Source organism: Pterocles gutturalis, unplaced genomic scaffold (assembly GCF_000699245.1).
Source record: "Pterocles gutturalis isolate BGI_N339 unplaced genomic scaffold, ASM69924v1 scaffold1845, whole genome shotgun sequence".
Taxonomy (NCBI): Eukaryota; Metazoa; Chordata; class Aves; order Pterocliformes; family Pteroclidae; genus Pterocles; species Pterocles gutturalis.
Window position 1 is genome coordinate 22601 of NW_010140403.1, and position 24225 is coordinate 46825.

At 42.6% G+C, this 24225-nt stretch overlaps 1 protein-coding gene across 1 annotated transcript in view; it reads right to left on the minus strand.

The window, feature by feature from the left end:
- Positions 1-24225, minus strand: part of KTN1 (kinectin 1 (kinesin receptor)) — a 52996-nt gene that overhangs the window by 18095 nt on the left and 10676 nt on the right. The window contains 25 exon segments of the mRNA XM_010083625.1: positions 926-979; positions 1388-1456; positions 1554-1644; positions 2682-2719; positions 3626-3703; positions 3818-3908; positions 4400-4437; positions 6057-6125; positions 6289-6379; positions 7047-7084; positions 7960-8028; positions 8896-8986; positions 9118-9152; positions 10310-10378; positions 12700-12790; positions 12907-12944; positions 13681-13749; positions 14068-14158; positions 14745-14782; positions 16616-16684; positions 17335-17501; positions 17815-17902; positions 18898-19030; positions 20597-20703; positions 22619-22759. Coding sequence (XP_010081927.1) covers positions 926-979; positions 1388-1456; positions 1554-1644; positions 2682-2719; positions 3626-3703; positions 3818-3908; positions 4400-4437; positions 6057-6125; positions 6289-6379; positions 7047-7084; positions 7960-8028; positions 8896-8986; positions 9118-9152; positions 10310-10378; positions 12700-12790; positions 12907-12944; positions 13681-13749; positions 14068-14158; positions 14745-14782; positions 16616-16684; positions 17335-17501; positions 17815-17902; positions 18898-19030; positions 20597-20703; positions 22619-22759 — 1953 coding nt within the window.

Genomic DNA, 24225 nt, shown 5'->3' on the forward strand with positions numbered 1-24225 from the left:
TGCAACCCTGAATTAGCAAAAAAGAATCATAAACAAGTCAGGAGGCATTTAGGAAATTTCAAGTGAAGCACTGCCACCCTTTCACACACACTAACTTGCCTTCCCTTCCGGCAGCACACTCTTTGAAAAGCTGCTCTCACTGACTTGGCAGTACTGCTCGCTTCCTACTGCTCTGTGAACTGCAGGCTGCCAGAGCAAAGCCCATTGTAAAGCTGTTGTTTGCCTACAACAGGCATCTGCACACACTTATCAAGGCCATGGAAAGGCAACACATTAGCTGAGAGTAAGTCAGCCAGCCCGCGCTAGTACACCACCATCAAGCAGGCACAGCCTGCTGGATAAGAGCATTCTTTTTCAAGCACCCAGTCTACAATTTATAAGTCATTTAACTTAAAAGAAAAATAATTCAGCCAGCCAAAAATGCATGGTAGTGGCAATTTGTGCAGCACTGTATAAGCTGGCATGGAATTAGCTTCCACAGAGTTCTTGAGTACACTTCAGCTCTACGTTATACCACACTTTTATCCCCCAGACTTGCCCTGGGAAAAGACTTCTGCCAGATGATTTTAGAATATGAACAACAACCTTTTACTAAACTGAATTTCCAAGAAAAAAGCCTGTCACTTTTGCTTGAAACACCAACATTTAACTCTTCAGACAAAAAGCTGAGCTGGCATGCATTTAAAATTAAATCAATCATGGCTTGCTTACACTGTGGGCACAACATACTGCAAGCACTGTCTGCAGAAGACTGCAGCTGAGGATTATTAGCGTGAGCAGAATCGCTATGTTCAAGTTTTACTAGATAGTAAAGTGGTTTTTTTTACTGGCCACTTCTCACACACCAATATTCTACATTTGGCATTTAATCTTTTAAATTTCCTGAGCAACGAGTGAAATAAAGCATTTATCTATTGCATTCAACTTCTGGCAGTACTCACACTTGCAGCAGCTCCTCACTTTGGACAGCCAGAGACACCTACAAACAGATCAGAAACTCATTAGGAGGAGATCAGCAGCAAGGAGAGATGCAGAGGGCATGATCTGCCTTGTTAACCAGGCATTGCTGCGACACTAAGCAACTCTTGGCCTTCAAGGAGGTCCTGTCCAGCCTCCTTTGGCCAAGAGAACTTTGGCTGTGATACAGTGTGTAAAGACAGGGGTGAAAAGCTAGACAAGAACACAGCAGGCGTAAGAAAGAGCACAAGGCTGCAAACTCACACAATAAAGGGAAGCAACGGCCAGAAAAGCTGGCTCAGTGCAATGGAACCCTGAAGCTGTCCCTGGATTTGCATGGACAAACAACTACTGCTTTTCCCGGCCATTCGTACGAGCTATCACCACCCCCTTTGACTTCACTCAGTACCACTGCAATTGGAAACTGTACCTGTTTGCAGTTCTCCTGCTTTAACTCTTGAATTTGAACTTTAAAAGATTCATTTTCCTTTTGCAGATCCTGTTGAAAGAAAAGAGGCAATACATACACATGTATACATACAGATATACACAATACACAGACTCCTTACAACACAATACTTCTATCAAAACTTTACCTGCAATTGTTTTACTTGGCTTGCAATTTCTCTCTCTTTTTCTTCCACTACAGCTTTCAACTTCTTCGTTTGTTCTTCTTCCCCTTTCAACCTGCAGATATGGTTTAGAAAATAGGAAAAAAGGGTTAAAGTAAGAACTTATGCTAAAAAGGGAGAGACACTCTAGCTGGGACAGTTTTCAGCAGCAGAATATAAATGAATTCTGTATGTTTTATATAATAATCCGCCAAAAGGAGAGCACACACACATGGTGAAGAAATCACTGCATTATGGCTCTACACCAAGAAAACTAACAGAAGTGCATGCTGGCTGCAACAACACGTATTGCAAACACTTACCTGCTAAGAACCAGCCTGAAGCAAGCTAGACATTTCACATGTCAATCAGCAAAAAAAAACATTTAGTCATAGCTGATCTCAATAGCATTTAGAGCCAAGGTGGGAGAAAAACCATCGATCACCTGAGCAAATGTTGCAAGCCAGCCGGCTCTGAAAGTGCCAGGCACAGTCTCCTAAAAGTGAAGGTGCTTTAGGTACCACGGACTGGCTATACAGGGGTCCTGCTGGGAGGGCAGCACAAGAGCTGCATTGAAGACAGAGCCCGTTTTGGCACAGTCTCATACAACCTTCCTCTGACTTAGAGCAGCCAGACAAAGCAGAGTCAAAACAGAGGAAAGTCTGGCAGCTTTTCTCCATAAAACAGGAGCTGGAGAATTGGCTATTGCATCTCAGGCTGAAAATGGCAAACTGTATTTGTTCATTGCTTTTACCGACTCAGCCATAGGCACTTAAATCCACCCTCTTTTAAACACACTAAACAGAAGGAGAAATTATCCCCAGACACAATAAGTAGCAGCAATTTCACTAGTTAGTGGAGCCCTGGGCAATCATTCACTCTCGCAAAGTGTATGAGCGCTACTACTTAGGCGTGCCAGGGACGCCAGACTCTCGCTATTATACGCAGCAGCAGACGCGCTGGCTGGTGTACGTCCATCAGCACTAACAGCTTATTTTAGCAAAGCCCATAAAATTCCTGAAAGCAATTCATACATTCCAATTTCAGACAAATGCCAGCACTGAATGCATACAATCAGCAGGCGCTTGAGAAACTGCTACTAAGCATACTCACAGGCTCTCCAGGTCCTGGACTTGGGATCCAGCAGGTACCTGAAAAACAAAGCAATTCTCAACCTCATTTTGATGGCACAGTAAAGCTTTCAAATTAACAGCAACACTTTGCACGAGCAGAGGCACCATACAGCTTGCAAGATATTTGCCATATTTGCCAAGAAATTACAGAAATTTTGCATCACACATTGCTCCAAGAATATCCAAACACATAAAGGATTTTAGAAGCACAGCTTACACCAAGCATCCCGAACTTCACACCAGCCTGTTTCTCTCCATCCCACCTTTCCACTGGAATAAATACCTGTCTAGACATCTGTCCAGTATAAGAGTGCAACTCACTTTCTCCCTTTATCATTGACAAAAATCCAAACTGAGCTAGTATACCACCTTATTGGAAAAATTCTTCCATTAAGTAGCACCTGGCTTCGAGGCTGTTGAGTTACCTGTTTTCAAGCCCAGTGCAGGAAATCAAAAAGCCATAATGTTCCAGTCAATTGCAATTTCTGCAACAGGTAAAGGCAGGAAGGAATCACAGCAAAGCCTGATTGCTTCAAGAGGAACTCCTACGTTCAGTTACAGCAAGAGTTCCTCCACAACCACAGCCCTACTGAGATGTTACACCAGTGTGGCAAGTTGTGGCGCATGCCACAACTATCATTCTGTCGAGAAGCTTCAAAGTTTTCAGACCAGTAAAGCTACTCCTTAAGGACAGTATCGTCCAAGTCAAATAAAAGCTCTCAGAATTTGTTATCCACATAACAACTGTTTCAAACGAACACAGTTGAACTAGCAGGCTCTCTGCACTGTAGGCTCTATCAGTTTACTCAAGCAGGATTTCAAATAGATGTGCAGGCTGAAGCCAATGCAAACGCTTTGTGAGAGGCAGACAATAAACAAAAAAATTTCCAGTTCAACTGGGCAAAGCACATCTGTAGGCCATACCTGTTGGAGATGTTGCAGGTTCTGTTGTTCTAACTCCTGAACTTTACTGGTTAATTGTGCAATTGTATCTTTCTGACCCTTCATGAAAAAAAACAAAAACAAAAAACTAAGTTTAGAATGTAAATTCAACTTCTTCACAGCCAGAAATACTGCAATAGAATTTTTTCCCTTTAAAACATCAAGAAAGCTTACCTGCAGCCATTCTCCTTTCTTAACAATCTCTTTCTCCTTCTCTTCCAATAAGGCCTCCATGGTTTTCACCTGCTTTTCCTTCCCCTTCAGCCTGTACCATTAAACACACAGACACACAGCATAAACCCTTGCTCTTTGAACCATCTTAAAAAAGAAAAGACATCCTATGCTTTGCAGCATGTAACAAAAGCAGCCTATGCAATCAAAGGCACAGACACAATTCACCTGCTAAAAATCAACCTGTGAACACTTCCACTTCAGTCTGGGTAAGCAGGAGATGCCCTTGAATGCTCATTAGGGGAAAGCAGATAAATTCTGCACTGACATATATTGCAGGGATTTCACACTCTTGTGCTCTCCTCGTTGAAAAATACTTCCTCCCCCAGTCCCCAGCTGGGTACACAGGGGACTGATGACCGTGGTGACTCAACTTGCACGTACCCATCCAGCTGCATCACAGATATTACCAGTCTGCCATAGTGCCTTGCCTACATCCTTGACATGAATTTAATTTTAAAAAGACCAGAACAGGGAAGCAAGGGGTGTACAGGGCAGATCAGACACATTAACAACTGTACTTACAGAGACTGAAGTTCTTTGACTTGTGATGTAATTGACACCTAAAGAAAATAACAAGTACTTCAGTTCAATGCGTACGGAAGAGACACATAAATGCTATAAACCGCTTTAGGGAGAAATATGGGAAAAAAGCCATCAGACATTACTAAAATAGGCACTATTTGCTACAGTTATGTAAGCATAAACACCCTTTTTTTGGTGGGAAAATAAATTATGAGCAGCCAAGTGTCTCCACTATTTACTTTCTCCACACTTAAAATGTGACTTCCAAAGCAGAAAACAGTGCAAATGGGAACACGAGCAGGGCCACTGGAGCACCCTTCCACCACGAGACACAAAGGAAGAACCAGACACGGATGACAATGACAACCATCTCACTAGCAACCGCAGCTCAAATCAGAGAGATCACCACCCCTGGTCATTTAGACCTTTGCACAACCAAGTGCTTTTTAGATGCTCTCTGCCATGCCAGCAGTCCCTTAAGTTCCCATTCTGAGGCTGAACGTGTATTGGAGACACAAGATTTAGTGGGAATATTTCCTTTGAATTTTGTATAAAAGCCTGACAGTGGCTATCCATATAGATAATGGCTGTCCAAACAGCTTAGTCAGTCCCCTACCACAACACAGCAGGAGTTTCCACACTCTCAAAAACATCTGTTCTGCTTGCAGGATACCAAAAGCTGGATATACACCACTTTTGGAGCAAGCATCCCTCATATGCAGCTTTCCAGAGACGGCAACTCTAAACTGCATTTTGTTCTGGGCTCTGCATCAGATCCAGGGAAACAAAAAAAAAAAAAACACCACACCACACACAAATACTTCCTCTCCAGTTCCTGGGAATCTGTTTTGGAGGAAAAGCCCAAGACAGAAACACATCCTACGAAGTTTTGCCTAAAAAGGATAAAACTTTAACACTAAGGAAAGAAGAAAAAGGGGTGACAAGTTGGTATGTAGCTAGAAATACTGAAAAAAAAAAAAAAGTCAGATAAAAAACCAGCTCACAAACCCCACACAAACAAGCAAGCAAACCTCCTGACAGCACGATGGATTAAGCTGCCTGCAGAATGGGCTCCCTAAGGAAACAGGGGTTCCCGTTTTTTTGGGTGCTAGACAGCAAGCATGCTAAAGAAGCCAATACTCCTCCATTTCTGCATTCCTGACAGCTAGAGTAAAACTTACTCTGCCAAGACAGGCTTTCTTTGGACAAGGGAAAGAAAGCAAGCCTTAGGAATACAATTTGGGCCAGCAGTATTGCTCTAGCAACACAGAAAGCCCCCCCCCCAAAAAAAAAAAAAGAAGCACCTAAAGCACTTGAAAATTCAAAGGCCGTCCCAGGGTCTCAGGTTTACTAAAGGCACAGTAAGCAATATGCTCAGAGATAATGCCACAATGCTTTAAGTTACATTAATTCTTGCAAAATTTCATACTAGATGCCCAATAAGCTCAGGCATCCAGAGCAATGTGGTTTCTGAGGGACAGCTGTAGCAATACTACATATTTACAGCTTTATATCCAAGAATAGTGTAGCTCTGCCATTAAAAAGTTCCCTTACACAATGACATTCACCAGTGAGAGAAAACAGGCTAGAACAGAAATGAGTGAGCAGTGCATCCAAGGCAAGGCTGTGTCATACTTCTGGCACTAAGATATTTTACCTGTTTTTCCATTTCAAGCTGGGAATTTCCTACTTCTTCTTTCAGAGCCTCTATTTCCTGTGTCAAAGCCTTTTCAATGACAAAACAGACAGGATTGGACAATGGAAACACAAAAAACGACACAAAAATGGATGCTACAAATTCATCACTACAGAACGCCATGCAGTAACAGATAAATGGTAGTCAGTGGCATAGACACAGAAAGGAAGGGAGGTATTGCAGAGAGAGATACCTGAACTGTCTTCTCCTTGCTTGCTACCTTAAGGATTTCAGCTTGTAGGAGTTCTTCCACTGATTTTATTTTTCCATCCTTCTCATGGATCCTTAAAAAGAGCAGAAGGACAACATTAGCTGGCTGAACAAACGTGGTACATGAGCAAATAAACAAGCTTTGGTTCTGCTATCACACATCACATCACCAGCCTCTGGGATCCACAGTGGGACCTCATGCTATTGCGGGTGTCATCTCTCGCTGCAATCCCAAATCCAGGTAGAACAAGCAGGAGAAACAAGTGGGAAGGAAAAGATTCATAACAGTGCAGAACAAGCTGGCTTTATAGAACCAGTAGTTCACACACTAAATAGATACTATTACTGCCCAAAAATGAAAATTAAGGTATCAACAGTCCCAGGAGCTTTCATTGGACATTCCAGCAAAGTCTTTATCAACTCCAAATACCCGCAGTGAACAAGTTCACTCCTTTTAGAGTGCCTACTGAACAAAAACAATTATCTGACAATTCAGTGCAATTCCTCGCCTAGTCAAAGTTAGGCTTATGAAGTTAATTGCTTAGCAGAGAAGCAACTGGATTTTCAAAAGGTATTGATCTGACTTGACACGTTTCCAAAGTGATAATGGTTCCTGCCACACACACACACACTCTTCACCCAGTTAAAAGCAAATCATTTCAGGGAAGCAAAACACTTGTAGTCGTGGAATAAAGAAAGACAGAAGTAACAATCAGAAATGAAATCTGTGCAGTAACTTACACTTTCTGGAGTTCTTCCACAAGTGATTGGAAGGAAACCTGTTCAAAACAGAGCTTCAATTTAGAAAAACAGAAGAGAGAAAAACAATCTGCAAGTGTTGAGGGGTAAGGAGTAGAGAGCTTGAGCTCTTTGGCACTGGGTAAACTATGTAGCAGCCTGAAGATTTTATCTGACTGCTCCTGAGAAAATAAGCTGCTGCTCTCCAGTCCCCAGCAAACCTATAACACCAGGTCTGCATCACACTACAGGAAAATAAAAGCAAACCCACACCATCTTCACCAGGAGAGGCTGAGGTTCAGGTTTAGGATCAGCTAACCTTTTCATACTGACACTACTCTGCACCTCTCCAGAGTTACTGTGCTTTTCCTTTCCCATCAATTATTGTCTAGAAACTAAGTGCTCTCCTGAGCTGTCCAAGCAGAGCTGGATGTCAAGGAAAGGCGCTTCCCCATCAGCAGTGAGTGCACATCAAAAACAATAACACTACAACAGTGTCACTCAGAGTCACAAACAGAAGGGGGTTTGTCCCACCCGCACAAGCCTGCATTAACATTCGAAAGCTCAAATACACATAATGAAGCTGATGCAGCCTGAGCTGCCTGCCAGCCACGCTTGCTGCACTAGGCTTCTGGAAAAAAGGCAACCCACAGTCATTTCAGTAAGTGGCAAACTCAAACCAACCCAGAACCGCCGCTGACTGGAACCTTTACATCTGCTGCGTTTCTGACACTCACGCAAGGGAAGTGTTTGACAGAAGTATCAGCTTCCAGACCAACGCTGGAAGAAAACAGGATGCTTTGCCAACAGGCTTCAAACACATCTTTTCACCTTTTCCCTTGACTTTTGCAACCACAGCAAGATTTCTTTTAGATTTACTTGAGGTGTAATAAAAGTTTTAGATGAAAAGTCCTACCTGTTCTGATTGCTGAATTTGCAGACTTTGAAGTTCTTTTCTCAAGGATGAATTTTCTGTTCGCAGTGCCTTTGAAAGCAGACACACAGATAATGAAAGACTCGTTTGTGGGGGAAAAAAAGCGTTAAACTTGACAGAAAAGTAATTTCTTTTAGAACAAGTGAAAGATTTTGAAAGCCTGAAAGAGAACCACTCTGCAGCAGTTGGAGCCAAAGTATTCGATGGACTAATTATTCATTATGGACAACTCAGAGTGGACTTCAATCTGCAGGGAGCTAGAACCAGGGCAACATCAAGGTGATGTGCTCATGTCTTTGCCTGTTTAGTAACCTGACAGTTTGCTACCGGCAAATGCACCTGGAATTTGGGGACATTAAGGAAGTGAGCAGTGCCTTGGCTATGTCCAAGGAGACAGGACACAGCCTTCCAGCAAAACCCAGCTGAAAACAGCAAGGGGTTTTGGTACTGGCTTTCCAGATTTCTCATCATTAGCTTCTTTACAAACAGAAGAGGAAGGAAACACCTTTAGCATCACCCCAGATGTGTCACTAGTTTATGATCCATTTAACCCTTCAGATTATCAACCAAGCAAAAAGATGCAAGAGTTTTTACAAAACACCCTTTCCTAAAGACAAATTTGTTGCAGATTAGATCAAACATACAGCTCTGGAGATGTATTCCCTTTATTCCAAAAGCCACCAGATAAACATTTAGAAAAATCTGCTCTAGACTAAGCAGAGAGAAGCAGCTATTGTACACCAACAATGCTTGTGCTTGGTCTACCTCACCAAAAAGGTTTTAACCTTGCCTCCATGAGATGTTTTGCCTCTTTATAGAGAATAATCTCAGACTGCACTATGAGCACTCAAACATACACTTTGCACAAGAGCATTTAATCTCTACTTCCACATAAAAAGATAATATGAGGGATTTTACCTTCAGCTCCTCCTCTTTATTAGCCACCTGTATGAGTCCTGCCTCAAGGAGCTCTTCAACTGTCTTGATTTTATCATCCCTCTCTCTCACGCTGAGAAATCAAGAATATTAGAAAAAGACAGTTAACCTTTGAAGGCCGTTTAGCTATCAACAATAACTTTGCTGCCAACAAAACTGGATCTTTATTCTAGCCTCTGATTCAAAAGAAAAAAAGCTTCTTACCTTCTTTCCATCTGCTCCAACACGTCTTTGTTCGCCTACAAAAAAACACAATAGGGTGATCATTAATTGAGTCAATCATGGTTTGGGATTTTAAAAACAGAAATAACTGGAGAGCATCAACTTCACCAGATTACCATACTAATCCAGAGGGGAAATAAAATAGGGGGAGAACATCCTCATGGCCTGCGTGTCTAATATTGATGCTGGCAAGATGTCAATCTTTCAGGGGAGGCAGAAATCCAACCCAAATGCCTTGATGATTTTACACTGATGGACAAGAGTTCTGGCAACAAGATGCTGTGGGAGGAGTATCAAGCACGCCAAGAACTGTGCAGCATCTAATCCATGGTAGCCAGCTCGATATCTGAAAAAATGCTCTTTTGAGCATTTACCAAACCCACAAGCTCCAGTTGAGGCTCACCCAGCAGAGCAGTTATGATTTCTCTCTCAACGACAACACATTGCAAGAGACCACAAGAGAAACATAAGCCAGCTACCAAGAAAAATCAGGCCCACTATTTCAAACAGGACATCAAATCAGGCAGACCCAGGGGAATAAGGCTGCAAATCTGGTTCTCCACCAGAAGACAGGGAACCACTGCCTCACAGACACCAGTGCAGAAAAGGAAACTTCCTGTCCTGCAAGTCTTTTTCCAGTGTTTCAGGAAGTCTTCTCTTTCCACAGTGGTACAGAGTCAGGGATGTTCAGAAGAGTTCTCCCAGGCAACACTCAAAGGAGATGGGGCCAAGCAACACAACAGCTTTGAATCTGCAGCATCCTGCATGAGTACCAGTCAGACTGGCTGCAGCAGGTCTGCCATGGGCAAAAGTATAGAAAAGCAGGAACAAAAGACACCACTACATACATAGTTTTCCCATTCCAGAAGTTTGTTCTCTGGTTACTAATGGTTTGAGAATTCATTCTGGGATGGAAGAAAACAAGAGGGGTAAAAATCTTACTCTGGTTTCTCCACAGCCCAGTAAGAGCCCTCACCCCTGGAAGGGCTGGTCGCTCATAGGATTTGGTTGTTTTTTTTACATTCCAGATAACTGCCACTAAAACTGGGAGGGGTTGCAGAAGTTAAGTTTTTGCCTGTGTTAAACTAGCATACTTCAGGGGAGGGGAAAAATACTGAAGAAGTTCAAAAGAACAGAATGTATTTGATACAACCTCAGCAAACACTGGCTATACCTGCTCAGACAGGAGAGTCTGCAGCTTCTGAACTTCAGCTTGTAGAGTTGCGTTTTGATCCTTGAGAACCTGGAAGGAAATTTAAACACAATATCAGTTCAGAACTGCAAACCTCAACTACAGCATTTCCATAATGGCAATGAGGTAATTAAACAGCACAGAAGTCGCTACAGTGAGTTCTTTGGAAGCTACAAAACTACAAACAGCCCTTTCCCCTTCTTTCTTGCTTTTCTGTATAATACTTTGTCCTTATGTTCCCACGAGAAATTCAGCTGTTACCATCTTTACTCCCTGGCAGAGGATCAGACAGCACCAAGTGTGCAAGGCAAGAGAAACTGCATTCTCCTCCTGAAGGAGTATCAGCATCATGTCAAGATTTCATAGCTGCCTCTCACAAAACACTCAGCTGGTGAAGAAAATGGTCCAGGATCACCCCTCTAGTTCTTTTCAGCTGCCTTAACACCGAGGACACACAGCAAGGCACTGGCAGCCCAGCAGCAGAGATGTTTGCACAGGTCCCACACTCTGCTCCGACTGCAGGCTGGGAAGAGGTGAATCTGGAAGACCAACAGCTGTACCACAGACCTCGCCTCCTCTCCAAATACAACAGACACAGCAGCCCTGCACAGAAAGGCTGCCTGTCCAGATTCCTCATATATATTTTAAAATCCTCCTCTATTGCTGCTTTTTGCTTTACAAAGTCTTTTTATAGACTTGTTTGGTGCTTTATGGAAGTAAAAAGCATATGATCTGTGTTTCAGACCCAAAGCCTTACAGGGACAACACAAGCAGGAAGGGACAGCGATGGTGAGGATTAAAGGAATTGCTCTGTTTTGAAACAGACTTTTCCTTCTTTCATGTACGTGGGAAAAAAGCAGTACTTCCTCAGGCGGAAGCATTTAGCACAGTGCTGGTCTGGCTTATGTTTGGGATTAAAGACAGGAGGAAGAAGAAACTAGAAAAGCAAATAATATTCACACTGAAAGCACACTATGGATTTCCAGAGTATCACTATGCTGATGGTCTGCATTCAGTTCTCTATTCAATCCCCAAAAAAATGCTAGAACAGCTTCCAGATGATTTTTGCCATTACTTAGTACTGAGTTGATTTCAGCACCTCTAAGGCCATTTTCCTGCGTAACAGTTACTACCGAAACCATCACTCTAAAGAAAGTTCAGATGACCCCTCCAGGTACTCATTTTCAGCACTTCACCTGTCATTTTAAAGTGTTCCACCAAGCTGAAAGCCCTGAGAGTGGCCCTACCTTGAGAGCTGCCAACTTTGTCCAGCCTGTCACCTTTTCCCACTCACCTTTCCAGGCCATTTATGCACCCGTTACCCAGCACATGCCTCACTGAAGATCCAGTCAACAGCTTTATTACAAAAATCAACTGAAGTTGTACTTTGTTTCCTACTCTATTAATGAAGGAAACTTCTTCCCTCTCATTCTCTGACAGCTTAGACAAGCAATGGAGCCCTGCAAGGGACTCTCATCAAAACCTCTTTGAAAGTGCCACTTCAATACGTGAAATCCAGTTTACTACCTGCTTGCCAACACCTTCAAAGAGCTCCAGGAGACTCACATGGCACAGCTTCCCCTACGAAAGCACGCAGCCTCTCCCGCTACGCTCTGGTCCTCACCAGCAAACCCGACGTTATGAGATTAACAGCAAGCCACCTTTCACCAGAAACATCAGAAGAGCAGCAGTACCCAACATGGGCTTTACAGGAGTCAAAAGGATGGAGTCATCGCCCTTCTCAGAAAGCTGCTTTCTTTCTAACAGCTAAAGTTCAGAAGAAAAAGCCTAAGGTGGCAGAGGGCAAGGAGGAGTTAAGTCGCTCTCCGCACACACCATGCGGGAATAAGCACCAGCTTTCCCGTGCAGACCCCAGATGTCAGAACTAAAAGCTTTGGCAATTTAGCTGCAGCCTTATAAGAAACAATTTGGGAGATGGCAGGAGAAAAAAATAAGCGTTTTTACCTGTACTTTGACAGAAAAAAACCCCACAATGACAACATGATAATCCAAGCAACAGAGGCTCACACCAAGGCCCTGAAAGTCACATTAGGCTGTGGAATGTGGGAAAACTGAAACAGCTTTTACTGAAGCACCTCCTCTTCCAGTTTTCAAGGACCTCACTCTACACAACTGCAGACACTGCACTTAACCTGTGTTACCCCACCTCTTACTCTGCTGCAGTCTGTTGCTATTACTGTGACATCCCACACTGCTCTTGCCTTGCAGGCAAAATACTATAATTCACCTTAACAGCCAAAAGCCAGTTCTATTTTACAAATCAACATTCAATTGTACAGACTGCTCCACAGTCTCCAAAGTCTAGAAAACTTACTGTAAATAAGCACCAGAATAGCTATTCTGTATCTTACCTTGAATTCTTCTTTTGTGTTTGAAATCTGAGCAAGTTCTTCTCGAAGCTGATCTTCAAGAGTTCTTATTTTGTCATCTTTGATGTGAATGCTAAGACACAGCAAACAGTTAAATACATTTCCTCATCCAAGTTTTACAAAAAGCATCAATTCAAAAGAACATAAAAGACTAACAAACATTGTTTATCAAATCACAGAGCTATTTACCTTTTCTGCATCCTTTCCAGCTCATGTGCAGCAGCAGCCTAGACATAAAGAGGATTAACACAGACTTAGGATACATCACATGATTCAATCAACCGTTCATTCCACAATATTAAAAAGCCAGAAACAAGTCATTTGGCCTCTTAGCACATGACTCACCAGCAAGAGTGAAAGGGGTAAGCTTGTCTTCGTCCACTTTTAGAACACCAATACATACCAGGCAAGCACACAGTTACGCAAAGGGAAGTTTCCAAAGAGATTCATTTGACAACCAGGATTATCTCTAATTAAACACTTAATTTCCACCTCTGTAATGAACAGGCCACACAGCACTAACAGAGGGAGAGTATTTTGTTTGGTTACAAAAAGACATCTATGGTGAGTGGGGGGATTGTGTGCTTTTGGGGTTTTTTAGAGGGATGCTTTTGACCCTTGTATGCAAACACCAGGACTGAATATTCAAGCACAGTTGTGTTCACTCCTGGGAATGGTCCTGCCCTCTGTGCCTGCAAATCTAAACCAACCAAGCAAATTGCTTCAGTAACTTGGCTATCCCAGTAAGCAGCAGATTTTGCTGGTGAAGGAAGGGTAAGAAGTAGCCTCTCACCAGCGATAAGAACTGCAGGGAACCATATATTAGCCTGATTCGGTATCTACACACCTTTAATGTGCTTAAGCACAGCTCACTTAAAGCCAGCAGATCTGCACTTGCATTTCTCACAGAATAGGTAGTGGGAAGAGTGTAAAATTAAATATTTAATGAAACAATTATTTTACCTGTTCATTTGTCAGAGCCTGTAACTTCTGTACTTCTGATTTCAGGGATAGGTTCATATTCTGTAAGACCTGAAGGAAGAAGAAAAAGAAATATATTTGCACTTTGCATAGAGACAGTATCTCAGGTAAGCTCAGTCCCCAGGGAAAAGTATTTCAGGTCACTTTATGAAGGACTCTAGAGGCAATAGCAAGGAAAAACTTCAAGCCTTCTTATCAACAGCTTCCCAGCATCAAGCATTGGCCTTTCCTAGAAGAGGAAAATCAGCAGACTCGTAGCTCAAAGAGCTGGTTCTAGACCCAAAGGCAGCAGCCTCACAGGTTTGATTTTGTACACGCAGCAAGTGAACCTCTCCCTGTATCAGCTGGGATTTACACGTTTTATTATACCTTGAGCTCTTCCTCCTTGCTGGTTAAGTTGGCATGTTCATTGCCTAACGAGTCCTCCATCTGCTTTATTTGCTTGTCTTTTTCTGCAATCCTGCACAAATGAGAAATGATGACGTATCAGTACCAAAAGGTCTTGGATGAAAGCGGTACATGAAGCACCAGGCTAAACACAGGATACATGCTGGCTTTTAAGTCCAGCTCCTACTTTAATTCCCGCTGACAGTATACTTTGGGTCCAAAAGCTTTCCCATCCATTTTAAATGCTGCTCGTTTGCCAAAAAATCATGGGACATTCTCTAGCTCTGAAACACAACTACCACCCCATCTCCCAAAGGGAGAAATCTCCTGACACAGCCATACAGCCCAAATATTAACAGTTCTCATGGTCACACACATTCCTGCATGCTGCACTGATCCCTACTCATAGGCAGTGGCAAACAAGAGGGGACACTGCTTTCTGTGCAGCATATAGAGCCACGTACAACGAACTCCAAACCTGAGGCCAGACGCAGAACAGAAATCTGCAGGAAGCAGTTTCCCACCTCCCAAGTCTCATGGTGAGAAAGTAAAAGCACAGACAGCAACAATTCCTTCACCAGTCCCTCTGATACACACTGCACATGCGTTAAAAGCCAGCAACACTTCCCAAACACCAGAGGAAATAAATGAATGCTCACACTTTGTGTAGTTCTTCTGCCAGGACTGAAGCTGAGGTCTGCAAAAGGGAAAAAAAAAAATAGCTGAAAGTAATGCAAGTCGAAGAATCATCACCTACAGTGAACCAGGAATAGCATTTGTAAGATTCATCCAGTTGTTTTAAACTGGCACGGGATGATTCCAACTATTTCCTCTTTAAGGACCATTGAAGGAATACCAGCACATACTAACATCCCTTTCCCTTCGGCCTAAGGCAACATGAATGAAAAAAATGAACCATCTTATTTGCCCTTTACTAGATTCAAACAAGTCATGGGGCTGGCCAGCATTTGTCCCCCAAAGACTAAGTGCTTTACAAGACATTCTGCTGACAAACCTCTCAAAGAATTTTAAAAAATTAAAACCCTGCACAGTGCATCAGGACTTGCGTTAGGAACAGAAATAGTAGCATAAAACCAGCACGTGGCATTTTTTCTCCCCTGGAAAAAATCCTATTCCTATGTGGTCACCCACAACGGGGCAAGAGAGACCCATCACACTGGTCACCAAGGCATCGAGGGACCTCTGCAGACTGTTTCACATCCAGTTTGGTAGCAGCTGTTGCAGCACTTCTATGTTCATTTGTGCTTCAGATACATGGTTCTCCTTATCCAGCCTGACCCTCCCACAAAATCCTGGATCCCGCAGAGCTTGTGCCCACAGGACCCTATAGCAATTCCTATAGTGCCTTATCCACATCATACCATATAGAGCAGCATCAGAGGAAAAAAAAAATAAAGAGGATAAATAGTTCCAGTCCCAGAGAATCTCCTCAATGACCAAAAGTTTAATCAACCCTGACGTCCAGAGCAGTATCCAGTCTAACCTCGCTTCCCCAAAGTGCTATTTCACACCCACTGCCATGGTGGAAAAATGGCCCTGCACTTTCATAGCCAGTGGGTCTACACGGGGAAAGCACATACTTCCTTCCAACCGCCTCCTTGTGTAACCCAGAGGGAAAAAAAGTGTAGAATTTCCCAAGGAATTTATATTCAAAGCCCTTTTATAAGACTGGGATGAGAGGAGTAGGTCATGAAGATGATGCTGTAAATCCAGAGCGCCTCTTCCTTCGCTACTCTCCCACCCAAAGGGTTAAAGCACCAAGCTCTTCAAGCAAAGTCAGAGGACACATTCTCAGTCTAGTGCTGAATTTAATCAAACTACATCAATCACATCCATCTTTAAAAGAACACAGCACCCAACTGCACAGGAGCAGCCTCCACTTGTGCCCCTTTCTGAGCCATTTTGTGTGACCTTGCTCGATGTGGAAGCAACTTCAGTGATTCTGAGGTCTTGCATAGCGTTTACAATAGAAAACATTTTTTCAAAGAAACAAGTCAAACTAAAATTTTAGAGATTAAAAGAATTGAGAAAGGCATTGTGTGGGTTTGGTGGTTTGTTTGGGTTTTTTGGTTTTTTCTTCTGCACAAAAGTCAACAGCAGAATAAAGAAACAGCTTTCTATGGGAGCTCCCATAAGACACTGTTTCTCAACCTGATGCACAAGGAAACAGCATGATCAGGTGGTTCACAGGAGGACTGCAAAAAGGCCAAAGAACCACAAGACAGAATCATATACATGCAAAGCTACAGAAAACAAATGTTCAAAAAGGTATTCTACCCTTTGGTTGTAAATGAATGCCACTACAGGAGGAAATAAGTGGACGTTTTCCCCCAAAAGGACAGCAGAAGCTTAAGTTTTAAACCAGTTCGAGAAACATTAGAAAAGAGGATGCTAACAATTCTTCACTCTCAGCATCCTGTATCTCGTATCCAGCTACAAAAAACCCCTGACTTTTAATTAAAGTTCACAATTCATGACTACAAAAAGAAAGTCAGAGAACATGCTGTACCTGGGCTGCCATTTGTGAATGAAACTTCTGAAGCTGAGCATTCAAAGCATCATTCTGCTCTATCAGCTCCTTGTAAGAAAGCACAGAAAGAAAAAGCAAGCTGAGATCTGCAGATAGTCGACTTTTGCTAGGATTAGCTCTTAGCCATGATTACGTTAGTAAGAACAGTTTAGCATTTACATGTCAGACACTTTAAGACACTATTTTTTCTCCCCACTAAGATCAACCAGTTTGAGAGGAAGCATAAGAACCTGTTCTTGTAACAGGAGAAAAATATTCCCTGCCCCACCGTACGCCCTGTGGTTTCCCTGAAGCCCTCAAGAGCTATGTCCACACTGCCTCTCGCCATTTGATACCACGAGAAGAGAGATCACCCCAAAAGAGCTCACATAAACATCAAAGGTACGTGGCTGCTCTTCCACGGTGCTCCCCAGACCAGAGCATCATTCCACAGCTTAGAAGATTGCCTGGGTCAGCTCATTTTCCTGACTCGTCCAGAGTGCTTCTGAGGTCTGAGATGTCCCCAGACACCCTCACAGCACCACGCACAAGGTCCCACTTCATAAGCTGATGGATGGTAGACTGGCACACAGTTTTCCTCATTCTTTATTCAGTGGAAAAGCTTTACTAAAGCAGCATTTCAAGGGTATTACTGTGTTTCCATAGGCACGAAGTAGGAAGAAAAAACCCAAACCTTTAAGATACTTAAGCAATACTACCTGCACCTGCATTTGCATGGAGTCCTCCGCAGTCGCTCTCTTTTGCTCAGCCTCCATTAACTGCAACATCCTCTGCTCCAGCTGCTGTTTTGACACCATTGTATCAGTAAGTTTACTGTGCAAGCTCTGGATTTCATTGTCTTTGGCCACAAGCTTATTCTGCACATCTGTAGCAGAAATGTCAGGATTTTAATTCAGCAGTAAATATTTAACCTTTGGGGGAAATAATTTTCACTGTAAATGGGAAAGCTTATTAGAAGCCTCATTGCAGCAAGCCAAGGTTCAGCTCTCTCATCAGCTTTCAAACTAACTGGTATCACAACATATTATTTCCCCAGGGTGCTGAAGCAGTACTGACTTCACCTGAGCTTTATTGGAGCCATTTACTCAATAAAGCCCCTCACAAACAGCAACAGCCACATCACTGCAGTAAGCACTATTTGGGAATTCTGTGTTACAAGGGAATTTTGTGATACATGCCTTGCTGCGCTGCTTCGTGTTCTGCTGTTCTTTTCCTGAGATAAGCCTGGATTTCTTCCCATCTTCTCTCTGCTTCCTGCTGCTGGACCTTAACGTTGAAGAGAGAGCTGATGAAGTCTAACCTTTAATTTATTTTTGAAACATTCAGAGCGCATCTCTCCGATGCTATTCCCAAAACATATGGCAATGAAGTTAAATTGTTTCTTGTTTCCATCAGGGCACATCAGAGAGAGAGTGCCCTGCAATCCTCCTCCTAGAGTAGTTTAGCTTATTAATTTGAAAGGCAAATTGTGCATAGGATTTCATTACAGGCTCATAACAGAATGGTTTCTATAATATGGAAGTGTAGCATCTTTGCCCTGCAAGTTCAGAATTAACCCTAGAAGCCAGACTAGCCATGCCTCACATAAATCTGCATCTAGTAATCAAAACACATCTCAACTTCAGATACCAACTCTCCACCTGCCAGGGCTAGAGGCAGGAAGAACTGAGACTTAATTGCAAATAAGAAAAAGTAATGAGCTCTGGACTGGCATTCTTGCTGGAAAACACTACATTTCTCTTCTGAAGAAAAAAATTAATACAAAAGACCTTTTCTTCCAAAGAAAAGGAAAGAGATGCCTCCAGAAGCCAGTCCACTTAGATTTGAATTCTTTAAAAAAGTGTATTTTTAAAAGAATTTAAATATACATTTAAGCAAAAGCATATAGTTTCAAATAAAAATCACACAAGGGCAATGCCATCTGGATTAATAACTCCAAAACAGCAAATCTGGCTGGATTTGTACGCTCATAGAAAGCCAAGTTCAACATCACCAGTTAAGCTTGTCAGAGATGTTTACCTGGAAGGGTAAGTTTCACTTCATAGGGAGGTTTGTAATCCTTCAAAACTCCGAGCACTGAATAAAAACATTAAATAAACCCATAGGCTGGCTCAGCCTAGCTGAAAATAGGTACTTGCACATATAAAGACAGATTTAGTGGTCAGGGAAACAGCTAAAGCAATTCTCACACAGCCCAATTCAGAATTTGGCTCAGATAAAGCCACGAGTGCAACTCAACAAGCAAACACAATCCAAGTCACCTTTAGCTGAGCAACTGCCTGCTCTGCGTTCTTCTTCTGGAGCTCCTCTTGCTGCAGCTTACTGCTCTTCTCCCCCAGCTCATTCACCAGCCTAGCATAATCCTGGCGCAGTTTGTTCAGTTCAGCCGACTGCCTAAAAATAAAAATTTTCAGAGCTTTTTTTTTTTGCCCTTTTTTTCCCCCCCCCACAAGAAGCAGAGGCCATAACAACAGCTACTCAAATATCAACACCAAGTCCTATATTTGCAGACACAGGGCTGTACTGGCTAGGTTGTTTGGTTTTTTTTCTTCACACTGCTTCATCCTAGGAAAGGGATGAGGGTCAGGTACTCTTGGCCATCAGTGCAGCAGTTACAACCCACCGAGTCAGAAACAAAAGGTCAGCAATAAGCCACAAGCATTAGTTCCTTTAAAATGTTTGCAAGCTGATGGGCATAACTGGGACAGGCTTATATACACTGAAGAGGCTCAGCACAGGGAAAGGTCTCGCGTTGAAATTCACATTCCCTTCCTCTTCCCATAAAGGATTACTGATAAACTTAAGACTATTCCTCCTGGACTACTAACTGTATACATATCTTTGGACTATATGCTGCATCCTTGCCTTGAATTATCTATTAACTTATGATAGTATCTGACGCACTCTCACCTAGAGAGACAAGATACATTTGTATAGCCCAAGGGAAGAATTTTAAAAGGCTCCCCTTTGTTGTCTAAGCAAATAAAAAGCATTTATTTTTTATCTTAAGTTTGCCTGAACTAAGGATTTTTCAAGACAACCGTCTAAGAGGTAACAACGCTTCATTTCTATGAACAGGACATCTAAAATCAGGGTCCCGATACCCTTCTCCGAGTGCTGGGGCACACACAGGGAATGGAACACACCTCTGCTGAGCTGCACTTGGCAGTGGGAAGCTGTTAACAGAAACGTCCATATAGAAGCAGCATCTCTGCAAGAACAGCATAGGCAGCAAAAATGAAGATACGGAGCTCTTTCCAAGTCCTGACAGTGGTTTTGACATTCTAGTCTCTAGTAACAAACAGCTGAGAGCATATAAAGTGTCGATTTTGCTTTCTATAGCCCACTGGCAGCAATTCACCCGTCTGACCACGCACCTCACCCGGGTGCTCTGCTTTTACCACAATATATCCAATCCTCTCTGCCAGCTCAGGAGCAGCCTGTCGTAACTCACGAAAGATGAAACCTTGCAATGCTTTTTCTGTTTCTCCAAACATTTGCAACATCAGCCGATAAATCGAAGTGCTGCCCCAACAGTACTGTTAGCTGCAAGGTGTTGAGATTTTTTTCTTGTTGCAAGACTATTTATAACTTTAGAGCTGTTGTCCTCCCAAGAAGCCAGCATCAGCACCTCTCCTGAAGCCCAAGGGGAAAGGATACATACCCTGCCAAAAAACACTCACTGTGGCTGAGGACTTCTGCACTTCTTTCTGTTAAAGGCTCACCACCCACACTCCAAAAGCTCAGGCTTCAAATTGACAGGAGACAGTAATCTGTTCTGAAAGCCTTGGCTCAATACAAATACAAACAGCTACAGCCCCAGCCCAAAATAACCACGTTCCTCGTTTAGTCACAAATTCTGAGATAGCCAAGGAGACGGAAACAAAAGGAGCAGAAGCCAGAACAACTCTTTAGGGAAGGCTTAAAACCACACAGAGCTCCGAGTAGCTGCTAACGTACTTGCTCTCCATTTGGTTGGTAGAAGTACTGACAGCATCTCTCAGGATACCGTTTTCCTGCTTCAGGTGGCTTATTTCTGCCTCCATCTGCTCACGGAGTTGCTGGAACTGATGGGAGGAAAAAAAAAGAAGATCAAATCCAAAAATGATTAAACTAAGCAGCAATAAAAAAACCCAACAACTTATAACAGTAGATATCACCTTAATTTAAATAAATAAAACTCAGTGGATTTTTTGGGAGAGGGGCTGTTTTACCTCCTTCCTCACATACCGACTCTTAAACTAAACTGTGCAACTCAGACCCTCTGGCTTGAATAAAAGCACCAGTTTTATACCAGTATTATCAATACATATATCAAGGCAATTTTTTTTAAAAAGTACACAAGGGTTACTTAGGATATCGATTGCTCAGGTCCATAACTCTAAATACTCGTGAATAACTGGATATCAATATATTACTTTTCGAAAGGGAAATAAAATAAATGCACTGTGAATTAACATTAGAAGCTTATAAAGCCTTTAAAGCAGAAAAAGTAACAAACAATACACAGATTATAGCATGAGAACTGCAAAAGGCTAGTCCTCATCTAACATCCTGAAGTCAAGGTGATGAAACAGATCCTTTACTCAGGCAGTAATATACTTTGATTGCATTTTCAACATGGTTCCAAACTGAGGCAGAAAGAAGCCCTGATAACCCAAGGTTGCTTCAGAATAGTGCAAACAAAAATAAAGACACAATTCAAAGGAAGAAAAAAAAAAAAAAAAAAAAGGACTCTGTATATGCAGACGACAGTATATCTGGTCTTACAGCCCAAGAGCCTGCTTTGAAAATCCGAGCATGCACAGCTATACTGCTTTCTTCCTCTACCAGTGCCAATTTGTAGATATGGCTGCCACAATTTCCAAAACCCAGTTTCCTCAAATGGCTGACTCAGCACTGAGGATTTTGTATATTTAAAAAATCCAAATAAATGTTTGCATAACAACCACAGCAAGAGACAGCAGTGCCTTGTCAGGCAGCCACCCCCAGCTCAGCACCAACACATGTAACAAGCTGTTCCTTGGATATTTGTTGGGAGGTTCTCTTTGTTTCCTTTTTTAAATACCAACAGATATACAAGATCCCAACAGATAAGGAGAGGCACAAACTCCGTATAACTGGAAGCCTGGACAACTAAGTTTCTGCTTTTCTGCAGTGCTAGAGCACATCAGCAGGGGGAGCAGAACCAGAGCACCAGTTCCTCTGCACATCCTTTCTCCAGCTTTTCCTGGGACAGCAGCTTCACAAAATCCCCCCAGTCATGCCCAGTTCTCCACCCTCCCCAGCCAGCAGTAAGACCCTCTCATGCAGTTATCTATATAAGGTTCAAAGGAAGTTGTCTCTGCTCAGCAGAACATAGTTCGACTCCAGAACTGTGGCTGTTTTCCTTAGAAAACTTCAAGTTAAACTTTTTAATCGGATGAAACAAACTCTTATGAGGTCACTCCGTTATCATACAACTTCAAGAGAGCAACAAGGGTCCTAAAAACTGCAAGTGCCAGCTCTTCAAATGCTTCAAAAAGCACTCTCCCAGGCAATCATATTTCTTGTATACTATGCTACGTTGTCACTCTGCAATATAATTTTTAAAATGAGATTTATTAGCTAGTAAATGATCATAAGCATTAGTAGCGCTCTCAAGTATTTCAATTAGATTTTATGCTTTAATTGGTATTCTGCTGAAACGTTATTCATGACGGAAAAGTAACTAGACAGGCTATCCAGTGAGCACTGGTCTTTTACAGACTAAGAAAGTCCCCTATAACAACACCTTGCCTTTTTTTTAAGTCAGAAAACTGCCACAAAGTTCCCCATCCTCATGTACATGCGTTATACCACCAGCTACCAGCACACCGGATTCATGGCTCAGGGTAACTAGCGAAGCCAATTTCTGCGTGCACCCCGGCTAAAGCAATGACTTCCAGCTTTTACCTTGTTGTGTGTGAACATCAACTGGAACAGTTTCAGTAAAGCACTTACCTTAATCTTCATCTGCTGAGACTCTTGGTAGCTAACGTGTATTTTACTCTGGAAAGTGCCGTGCTCCTTTTCGAGCGTGTTGATGCGCTCCCGCATTTTCGCTGTAAGCAAACCGTTTCTCTCCTTTTCTGCAACCAGCTCCTTGGGTGGGAGTGAAAGGAAAAGGGAAAGAAGTCATCTACTGCTCCTTTCTAGTGTCTAATAGTCGGTGTTTGAAGATAACTAAAATATAGCCAGTGTGCAAACCAGTCACATCAAATCTTCGCTCAGAGAAATTACAGCGTTAGACCTGACCAAACTTCCAGCACCTTTATGAGGATTTAGGATCAGCATAGTTTCACATTTATCAAAAAGAGGTTTGCCAACTTAAATACTCATCTTCTGCTGCCTCAGAAGAGCTGGAGTCTTATTTCTATTGAGTTTAGCCAAATTACACAATCCTAACAATTAGAACCACGGATACAGAGCCTAGATTTTCATCCCAAGCTTTGCAAATCAGAAGAACACAGGTAAAGAACTGCAGCAAAACAACAAAGCACTTTAGACCAAATAATTGCTTTGTAGCAGGCTGGAAAGCCAACATTTTGCCAGAGAAGATGGGCTGTAAGTACCCTGCAACAGCCAGGGAAGCCCTGAATCTCACCAGCATGATGCCGTATTACAGCTTTCAAATGAAAACACACATTGCTATTTAGATTAATCATTTATTAGCCAGTAATTCAACCCAGACACCTGAGAAATCCATAGAGCTGCTCCTCTGCAATACAAACACACTGTTTTAGTAAGCAAAAGCATTAAGCGCAGCTTTCAGCAAGCTCCCGTTACAGAAGGGGGTATCTGTACCATCCAGGTTCAGGTGTCTCCAGCTATGCAGCACAGCACGCAGCTCCTTACAGTGCCAGGGAGCCCTGACACATAATTTAAGTGCTCTGAATTATTAGCCTGAATACCCTCCATCATCTCTTCAGGGTAATTATAGCTTCTTCCACATTTTAATTTAAATAAAAGCTATTCTCTCTTTTAGATCCAACTTACTAGCTTCAGAAGGCTGTTCCCCCAGACGAAGTAAGGGACACGAGTTCCCAAGCCCATGTTCACAGCGGCATTTAGGAACTTGTGTCATATCAAAAGTTTTAAGTCACTTCTGCAAATACAGTGTGAACAGCTTGACACAAAGCCTTCTCCATGTTATATTTACATCTGCTAAGATGCAAAAAAAGAAGGGCAGCAAGACATATTGCAGCTTCCTTCTACCCCTGCACCAACTCCACCATCCATCTGCAGCCCTCTCTAACCCAGCTATCCTGTCAAGACACTGCCGAGATCCTGGGAAGATTAACTTTCACCTAGCTTGTGTTTTGCCAAATACCTCCAAGGTCAGGCACCTCCTGCTCTCATTTATCCTCTCCAGTTATCACCTTTATCAACACCCCTGCAGGAACATCTCTGCACCTTAAAGTCCCTCTGTAGCTTTTGGCAGTGTTTTTAGAGAAACACACTAATTAGAAGATAAGAGCTTTTTGTCAGTCAAGCAGAGCTTTTTCCCTTGTTTATCCTGACACTTCAGCACTGCAGTAACTTTGCTTTTACCTGTTTTCTCCCAGCTT